Genomic DNA, 10529 nt, shown 5'->3' with positions numbered 1-10529 from the left:
CAAAATTGAAGCGAAAAATGAATATCAAGAGGCAAGAAAAAGCCAGACATTAGAAAACCTTATCGAGTGTTTTGAAAATAGGTTACAAGAAAAAACAGAGACTGAAGGCGATCTTCTTGGGCAATCTACAGACTTCAGGGAGAATCTTAACAGGAAGGCTAAGGATATCGCTTTAGCCAGGATAAGTCAAATAATACAAGAGTGGTTATCAGAAGAACAAAACGAAAAAGGCTACCAAGAATAGCCCTGGAACAAAAGCTGATTCTGCCAGTAAAAGTGGTGAATATCCAGAAATTATGATGATGAACGGAATAATGAAGAGAAAGCATCTTAGGAGAGAAGCAAAAGATGTGGCCCTAATAAGGATCAGACAGATTGCACAGGAGGAAATCTCACAGCAAAAAGGCGACAAAGTATACGCTCTTATTAAACTGAGGGAAGAGGCTCTGAAACACGAGAAAACGGATAAGAGACAGGAGGTTAACCTTGAAGAAATAGAAGAAGGAATCGTAGAAAGGGGTATCCAGTATTTTGAAAACATCATTAGAGGAATTATTGTAACAGACTGTTGTCAGGCCATCGAATGGGGTCTTCAAGGAGTGGGAGCACATGAGGAACTATCACAACGAAATGAAAACGTCTGGAAAAGTGAAAACATTGAAAAGGAACTTCAAGACTATCAAGAAGCAAATAGCTCAGGAACACAGGGATATTCTGCTAGTAATAGTGATGATTATGAAGAAATAATAAAGCTAAAGATAATGGGACGCAAACAAACAGCTGATCTTAGGAGGAAAGCCAAAGATAGAGCCTTTTTCAAGATTAGACGAATTGCAATGGAGGAGGTCTTTCCAGAAAAAAGATGCTTAGTATATGGTCTTGTTCAAGTATGGGAAGAGGCTCTGAAAAGTGAGAAAATAGAAAAGATGAAGAAAGTTATTCATGAAGTAATGGAAAAAGGCAATGTAAAAAGGCATATCCAGAAATTTTAAAATGCCATACGAGGAAACTTAAAAGAAGGCGATCTTCGTGGACAACCTCTGGACTTCAGAAACCCTCTTAGGAGGACCACTAAAGATAAGGCCTTGGCCCAGATAAGAAAATTAGTACAAGAGGAAATGTGTGAGAAAACAGGCCGAGTTTATGATCTTACTGAACTACATGAAAAAGCAATCAAAGGAGACAAAATTGAAAAGAAAAGTGAATATAAGGCAATAAAGAGCCAAACATTAGAAAACCTTATCGAGTATTTTGAAAATATGTTACAAGAAAACTCAGAAAATGAAGGCCATCTTCTTGCGCAATCTCCAGGCTTGAGAGAAAATCTTAAAAGGAAAAGTGAAAACATTGAAAAGGAACTTCAAGACTACCAGGAAGCAAGTAGCTCAGGAACACAAGGATATTCTGCTAGTAATAGTGATGATTATGAAGACATTATAAAGCTAAAGGTAATGGGACGCAAACAAACAGCTGATCTTAGGAGGAAAGCCAAAGATAGAGCCTTTTTCAAGATTAGACGAATTGCAATGGAGGAGGTCTTTCCAGAAGAGAGACGCTTAGTGTATGGTCTTGTTCAAGTATGGGAAGAGGCTCTGAAAGGTGAGAAAATAGAAAAGATGAAGAAGGCTATTCATGAAGTAATAGAAAAAGGCAATGTAAAAAGGCATATCCAGAAATTTGAAAATGCCATACGAGAAAACTTAAAAGAAGGCGATCTTCATGGACAACCTCGAGACTTCAGAAACCATCTTAGGAGGACCACTAAAGATAAGGCCTTGGCCCAGATAAGAAAATTAGTACAAGAGGAAATGTGTGAGAAAACAGGCCGAGTTTATGATCTTACTGAACTACATGAAAAAGCAATCAAAGGAGACAAAATTGAAAAGAAAAGTGAATATAAGGCAATAAAGATCCAAACATTAGAAAACCTTATCGAGTATTTTGAAAATATGTTACAAGAAAACTCAGAAAATGAAGGCCATCTTCTTGCGCAATCTCCAGGCTTGAGAGAGAATCTTAAAAGGAAACGTGAAAACATTGAAAAGGAACTTCAAGACTACCAGGAAGCAAGTAGCTCAGGAACACAAGGATATTCTGCTAGTAATAGTGATGATTATGAAGACATTATAAAGCTAAAGGTAATGGGACGCAAACAAACAGCTGATCTTAGGAGGAAAGCCAAAGATAGAGCCTTTTTCAAGATTAGACGAATTGCAATGGAGGAGGTCTTTCCAGAAAAGAGACGCTTAGTATATGGTCTTGTTCAAGTATGGGAAGAGGCTCTGAAAGGTGATAAGATAGAAAAAATGAAGAAGGTTATCCATGAAGTAATAGAAAAAGGCAATGTAAAAAGGCATATCCAGAAATTTGAAAATGCCATACGAGGAAACTTAAAAAAAGTCGATCTTGGTGGACAACCTCTGGACTTAAGAACCCCTCTTAGGAGGACCACTAAAGATGAGGCCTTGGCCCAGATAAGAATATTAGTACAAGAGGACATGTCTGAGAAAACAGGCCGAGTTTATGATCTTACTGAACTACATGAAAATGCAATCAAAGGAGACAAAATTGAAAAGAAAAGTGGATATAAGGCAATAAAAAGCCAAATAATAGAAAACCTTATCGAGTATTTTGAAAATATGTTACAAAAAAACTCAGAAAATGAAGGCCATCTTCTTGGACAATCTCGGGACTTGGGAAGCCATCTTAGAAGGGCCGCAAAAGATGTCACCTTGGCTAGGATTAGAAATATCTTACAAGAGGCTATCGAAGAAGAGAATTTTGAAGAGTAAATAGGATGCTGTTCAATAGAAGAAAAAAAAGCAAAATCCAAAAATATACCACTACGAAACATTTCTGTTGGAGTAACCTAGAGGATGTGCACTGCAGAGGGAAAAAGCTGAGCTTCTTCTTGTATGCAGCGGTTCCATGACGGAGTGGTACAGGCCTTTGTCATGTGAGCAAATGGTCGGATTTCTAGATCTATTCTTCCGGATGTCAACCTTATGGTTGCTCTGTTGGAATAATCTAGATGACTGGCCTTGCAGAAGGAAAAAGCTTAGTTTTTTCTAGTATGCAGTCATATCCTTCAAAGGTGCCTAAAATTTTTTTTTTTTTTATTCCAAACTATATTTCATGGGTGAGTTATGATTGAAGATGGCCAAGTATATAATAGATGTGAATGAGAGAATCCTTCCTTTAATTGCATTAAAAATTAGAAAAAAAATCTAAAAAAAAAACTTAACACTTGAGAGAATGAGAAAAGGATTGCGTTGTAGAATAGAAAAATAGGATAATTGAAAATGGTTCTGTGCAAAATTTTGAAAACACTTGGAGGGAGTTCAACTAGGAAACTACTAAGAGACGATTCTGTCGGAATAACATAGAGGATGTGCACCACACAGGGAAAAAGCTGAGCTGCTTCTAGTATGCTGTTCTTTGATGAAGTACAAACTCCTCATGTGAACATAAAGTGTTGGTGCTGGCTCTGTAGATAAAAGCTGAGGTTCTTCTAGTATGCTGTTCCTTAATGAGATTAGGCCAAATAAAGAAGTTCAAGTTCAGTAACCGTTGTGAGACTGGCCCTGTAGATAGAAGAAGCTGAGGTTCTTCTAGCCTGCTATGTTCCTAGATGAAGAAGTACAAATTCTTTCTCATATGAACATAAGGGTTGGTACTGACCTTGTATATAGAAGAAGCTGAGGTTCTTCTAGCCCGCTATGTTCCTTGACGAAGAAGTACATATTCTTTTGTCATGTGAACATAAGGGTTGGTACTGGCCCTGTAGATAGAAGAAGCTGAGGTTCTTCTGGCCTGCTATGTTCCTTGACGAAGAAGTACAGATTCTTTTGTCATGTGAGCATAAGGGTTGGTGCTGGCCCTGTAGACAGAAGAAGCTGAGGTTCTTCTGGCCTGCTATGTTCCTTGACGAAGAAGTACAGATTCTTTTGTCATGTGAGCATAAGGGTTGGTACTGGCCCTGTAGACAGAAGAAGCTGGGGTTCTTGTAGCATGCTATGTTCCTTGACGAAGAAGTACAGATTCTTTTGTCATGTGAACATAAGGGTGCTGGCCCTGAGTAGCCTGCTATGTTCCTTGACGAAAGAAGTACAGATTCTTTTGTCATGTGAACATAAGGGTTGGAGCTGGCCCTGTAGACAGAAGAAGCTGAGGTTCTTCTGGTCTGCTATGTTCCTTGACGAAGGAAGTACAGATTCTTTTGTCATGTGAGCATAAGGGTTGGAGCTGGCCCTGTAGACAGAAGAAGCTGAGGTTCTTCTGGTGTGCTATGTTCCTTGACGAAGGAAGTACAGATTCTTTTGTCATGTGATCTTCTGGTCTGCTATGTTCCTTGACAAAGGAAGTACAGATTCTTTTGTCATGTGAGCATAAGGGTTGGTGCTGGCCCTGTAGACGGAAGAAGCTGAGGTTCTTCTGGCCTGCTATGTTCCTTGACGAAGGAAGTACAGATTCTTTTGTCATGTGAGCATAAGGGTTGGTGCTGGCCCTGTAGACGGAAGAAGCTGAGGTTCTTCTGGCCTGCTATGTTCCTTGACGAAGGAAGTACAGATTCTTTTGTCATGTGAGCATAAGGGTTGGTGCTGGCCCTGTAGACAGAAGAAGCTGAGGTTCTTCTGGCTTGCTATGTTCCTTGACGAAGGAAGTACAGATTCTTTTGTCATGTGAGCATGAGGGTTGGTGCTGGCCCTGTAGACAGAAGAAGCTGAGGTTCTTCTGGCCTGCTATGTTCCTTGACGAAGGAAGTACAGATTCTTTTGTCATGTGAGCATAAGGGTTGGTGCTGGCCCTGTAGACAGAAGAAGCTGAGGTTCTTCTGGCCTGCTATGTTCCTTGACGAAGGAAGTACAGATTCTTTTGTCATGTGAGCATAAGGGTTGGTGCTGGCCCTGTAGACAGAAGAAGCTGAGGTTCTTCTGGCCTGCTATGTTCCTTGACGAAGGAAGTACAGATTCTTTTGTCATGTGAGCATAAGGGTTGGTGCTGGCCCTGTAGACAGAAAAAGCTGAGGTTCTTCTGGCCTGCTATGTTCCTTGACGAAGGAAGTAGATTCTTTTGTCATGTGAGCATAAGGGTTGGAGCTGGCCCTGTAGACAGAAGAAGCTGGGGTTCTTCTGGCCTGCTATGTTCCTTGACGAAGGAAGTACAGATTCTTTTGTCATGTGAGCATAAGGGTTGGAGCTGGCCCTGTAGACAGAAGAAGCTGAGGTTCTTCTGGCCTGCTATGTTCCTTGACGAAGGAAGTACAGATTCTTTTGTCATGTGAGCATAAGGGTTGGTGCTGGCCCTGTAGACAGAAGAAGCTGAGGTTCTTCTGGCCTGCTATGTTCCTTGACGAAGGAAGTACAGATTCTTTTGTCATGTGAACATAAGGGTTGGTGCTGGCCCTGTAGACAGAAGAAGCTGAGGTTCTTCTGGCCTGCTATGTTCCTTGACGAAGGAAGTACAGATTCTTTTGTCATGTGAACATAAGGGTTGGTGCTGGCCCTGTAGACAGAAGAAGCTGAGGTTCTTCTGGCCTGCTATGTTCCTTGACGAAGGAAGTACAGATTCTTTTGTCATGTGAACATAAGGGTTGGTGCTGGCCCTGTAGACAGAAGAAGCTGAGGTTCTTCTGGCCTGCTATGTTCCTTGACGAAGGAAGTACAGATTCTTTTGTCATGTGAACATAAGGGTTGGTGCTGGCCCTGTAGACAGAAGAAGCTGAGGTTCTTCTGGCCTGCTATGTTCCTTGACGAAGGAAGTACAGATTCTTTTGTCATGTGAACATAAGGGTTGGTGCTGGCCCTGTAGACAGAAAAAGCTGAGGTTCTTCTAGCCTGCTATGTTCCTTGACGAAAGAAGTACTGATTCTTTTGTCATGTGAACATAAGGGTTGGTGCTGGCCCTCTAGTCTGCTATGTTCCTTGACGAAAGAAGTACAGATTCTTTTGTCATGTGAACATATGGGTTGGTGCTGGCCCTCTAGTCTGCTATGTTCCTTGACGAAAGAAGTACAGATTCTTTTGTCATGTGAACATAAGGGTTGGTGCTGGCCCTGTAGACAGAAGAAGCTGAGGTTCTTCTAGTCTCCTATGTTCTTTGACGAAAGCAGTACAGATTCTTTTGTCATGTGAACATAAGGGTTGGTGCTGGCCCTGTGGACAGAAGAAGCTGAGGTTCTTCTAGTCTCCTATGTTCTTTGACGAAAGCAGTACAGATTCTTTTGTCATGTGAACATAAGGGTTGGTGCTAGCCCTGTAGACAGAAGAAGCTGAGGTTCTTCTAGTCTCCTATGTTCTTTGACGAAAGCAGTACAGATTCTTTTGTCATGTGAATATAAGGGTTGGTGCTGGCCCTGTGGACAGAAGAAGCTGAGGTTCTTCTAGTCTGCTATGTTCCTTGACGAAAGAAGTGCAGATTCTTTTGTCATGTGAACATAAGGGTTGGTGCTGGCCCTGTAGACAGAAGAAGCTGAGGTTCTCCTAGTCTGCTATGTTCCTTGACGAAAGAAGTACAGATTCTTTTGTCATGTATATATATATATATATATATATATGTATATATGTATACATATATATATATATATATATATACATATATATATATATATATATATGTATATACATATATGTGTATATATATATATATATATAAATATATATATATATATATATATATTATAGTCCTGAAGTCTGGGAACCATAGTGTAGTGTAATATTATATGCATAAATATATATATATATATATATATTTATATATATATATATATATATATATTTATATATATATATATATATATCTCATATGTATATATATATATATATATATAGGCCATATATATATATATATATATAGGCTATATATATATATATATATATATTATGGTTGGCTAGCTACACAGTTATATGACTTCCTGAAAGCAATATATGAAAATACTGAATATCCAAAAGTCTTATAAGAACACTCAAAACAACACTGGGTAATTTTTAATACCATCTATTCCAACAACTTTTACTTTGATTTATTAACCGGGACAGGAGTGAGTAGTGAAATAAACACTAGTGATAGAAATAATACACTATTTACAAAAACAGATATACTCTATGAAAATTACAACACTTTGAAAAAAATCACATGAAAAATAAATAAATGACTTGAAATAATAAGTCTGAACAAAACTTAGATCAAGACAATAAATTTTACTCTGGAAATTATATAATCACATCTCTTGATATATTGAATCTGAAGGAAACAATCTCTTGTTCCACTGGAAATTAAGTTTCACACATTACCACTATTCAAACCAATACAATAAATTTAAAATACCCTTTAACGTCTTCCGTAATGTTTCAACACACGATTTATGCTGGGGAACAAAATCATTTTGGAGAAAAAACTCAATAGGCACCAGACAGAGAGAAGGATGTACTTTGGCTCGTTGATAGGACAACCTGAGTCTCTTTTGCCCATCAGAATCCCTGGAGGTGCTTATATATGAACTTAGTAGAGTCTAGAATAACACTGGGGTTTTCGAGAACTTACCAAAACACGTGACAAATATAAGAATTGTTTATTTTCTCACAGACATGATGCAATACCTCATAAAAATATAAAGAGAAATTTTCATTAGCCCTTGTTCATATCCCATATGGATCATGTAACACTCATAAACAGGTTTCAAAAGACTGTAACAAAATACTTGAAATAAAAAGTTAATTCTTAAGAAATAACATATATTTACATGTACTGACTTGAATGAAAAATACAATGAAATTAACGACGAAAGTCTTGTGTAAATTACATAAAAAAACTTATACCCACATTAGAGGAACTCATCTTAGGAGTTGGCTATTCCCCTTAAATACACAAATGAAATTGATAAATAAAATACATTGATAAATTATTTACTCTACACTAGTCCAGCTTCGTAAGATAGCTCTCCCCCCCAAAAATACTATTTATTTTGGGCCTGAATCCATTGATTCAGCCCAAGATAAATAACCAGAAACCACATTATCTTTACCTGAGATATGCTTTACAATAATACAATATGGTAGCAAACATAATGACCACCTAGTTATCTTTTGATTATTATTTTTCATGTTATTGACAAAAGTTAAAGGATTAGGATTCAAATACACTGCAATCTCTTCATTTTGTGGTCGATTTACAGAGACCTCAAACTTGTTTATCGCTCCAACTAACACTAGTAGTTCCTTTTCAACTGTTGAGTAGGCTCGCTGATGTTTTTTGTTAGCTTTTACAACATAAAACAAACAGGATGAAGAACTCCTTTAGTTTCTTCTTGCAATAAGACAGTTCTATTCCCATTATCCAATGCATCCACTCGGATAAGGAATTTCTTGTTAAAATCAGGTGCCTATAGTATCAGTTTTAATGTTAATATGGACTTTATCCCGTCGAAGGAATCCTGGCACTCACTGGTCCCTACAATTTTCTTCCTGGGGGCTAGTCAAATCTGTCAAGGGAGTAACCACAGCCGAAAGTTTGGGCAAAAACGTCGTCAGAATACTGCCATTCTTAAAAAAAAAAAAAACATTTTAATTGCCTCTTCTTTCTTGGGTAGATGATTTCCTTATTCCTTCGATGTTAGTAGCTACCGGGGTGATTAGTCCTCTTCCCACTTCATATCACAATTACCGAACTGTTGCCTTTCCAAACTTGCTCTTCTCTAGGGTAATTGTCAGGTTTCCTCCACGCAGCTTTTAAAATATATTCTTCGGGATTCAGAGATGTTCTTAGCAGGTCGATGAATAAAACACAATATCTTCGAGAGATACGCCTACTCGTTCTATTGATCTTAGAAGGTTATGCATCACACATTGAAAAGTAGTGGAAGCGTTCATTATACAAATGGTATGATGGGGTACTGATGTAACCCAAACTTTGTTATAAAGGCTGATAACTATTTTGCGTTGTCGTCCAAAGGAATTTGATAATAGCCATTTAACAAGTCGATCTTGGAGATGAATCTCGCTTGTCCGATATTGTGGAGTAGTTGATCGATGTGGGGCAATAAATAATTATCGGCCACACTGATTGAATTTAGCTTTCGGTAGTCAGTACACATCCTGAAAGATACGTCTGTTTTTTTCATGCGCATGCATGGAGAACTGTAAGGGATAGAACTTTATTTGGCTAATCCATTTTGTAACAAATAGTCCTCATCTTTTCTTATGACTTCTCAGAGATATGGCCACAGTCGATAAGCACATTGTGTAAATAGTCTTTCCGTTGTTTTGAAGTGTATTTCATGCTTCGTCAGTTTGGTTCTTTTCGGGATGTCTGAGACAATTTCAGGGAAACTTCAAATTAATACACCTAATTTCTCTTGTTGTTCCTGGTTTAATTAAATTAATTTCTCCTCCAATCTCCCAAGGATAGACGAATTATTCACTTTGCTTACAGCCCCTACTTCATATCCATTAATGTCTTCAGAAGATGTTAAGGTTTGCGCCATACACACCTGTGAAGCTTCGGTCTTGTTTTCCCTCAGGTAGGGTTTCAGTGGGTTAACATGCACTTCCCTTTGACTTTTCCTTCTTCTTGGGGTGTCGATAACGTCAGTCAGGTCACTGATCTTATCCAAAATCTTGAAAGGTCCTTGGAATTTATTGGTGAGAGGGAATCTCTTTATCTGCAAGAAAAATAATAACCTGTTGTCCTACCGGAAAATGTCTGTCCTTGCTTTTCCAATTAAATCTTTTCTTCATATTCTCTTTGCTCATTTTAAGGTTTTCTATGAAAAATTTTCTTATCTTGATGATCCGTTTCCTCAAATCCTTGACATTCACTATCCGTTTCCTCTCGGTCCTCGTACTTCTTGTCCAAATACTATTTCATTCAGGCTAGATCCGATGCTTTCTTGATAAGCATTACCTACCTCAAATAACATTTACGGTAGTCCCATATCCCATTCATTCCCTGTTTCGTTGCAGAACTTCATTAACATACTTTTCAGAGCTTGATGGAACCTCTCTAATGCACCTTGGGTCTCCGGCTGATAAGCTATTGACATTTATTGTTTCACCTCCAACAGTTTCATTACGTTTTTAAACAGTTTCGATGCGAAATTCGTTCCTCGGTCACTTTGGAGTATTTCCGAAATACCAAACTTAGTAAAAATGTGTAGTAACTTTTCGGCAATTATTTTGGCACTGATGTTCCTAATGGGTACGGCTTCTACTTATCTCATCACGTGACTCATCAAGGTAAACATATATTCGTGACCCTTTTTTGTTCTTGGTAAAGGTCCCACAATATTGATCATTACCTTGCTGAAGGGTTCTCCTCGCACTTTTATCGGGTCTAATGAAACTTTATTAATATACTCGATTGGCTTTTCAACCATCTGACATATATGATATGCACTGCAAAACTGGTTCACGTCCTTATGTATGCTAGGCCAGAAAAAGTGTTTTATAATTTTCTCCATCATCTTCCTTTCCCCAATATGTCCTGTCTCTTGTGCTATGGTGATCACCATTCTTTTCCACGGTGCGTGAATC

General features: G+C 38.3%; 1 protein-coding gene across 1 annotated transcript; it reads left to right on the top strand.

Moving 5' to 3' along the window:
- The first annotated feature begins 1118 nt into the window (after positions 1-1118).
- LOC137628623 (probable DNA double-strand break repair Rad50 ATPase) lies at positions 1119-2792 on the top strand. The gene has a single exon (XM_068359775.1). The coding sequence runs from the start codon at positions 1119-1121 to the stop codon at positions 2790-2792; it is 1674 nt and encodes a 557-aa protein (XP_068215876.1).
- Positions 2793-10529: the final 7737 nt, after the last annotated feature.

The sequence above is a fragment of the Palaemon carinicauda genome, chromosome 36 (genome assembly GCF_036898095.1).
Source record: "Palaemon carinicauda isolate YSFRI2023 chromosome 36, ASM3689809v2, whole genome shotgun sequence".
NCBI lineage: Eukaryota > Metazoa > Arthropoda > Malacostraca > Decapoda > Palaemonidae > Palaemon > Palaemon carinicauda.
Note: the sequence above shows the minus strand (reverse complement) of the source record. Positions and strands in the feature narration are given on the sequence as shown.

Bases quoted from the DNA above. Each gene is read 5' to 3' on its own strand.
- LOC137628623 (XM_068359775.1), top strand. From the start codon at position 1,119: ATGTGTGAGAAAACAGGCCGAGTTTATGATCTTACTGAACTACATGAA.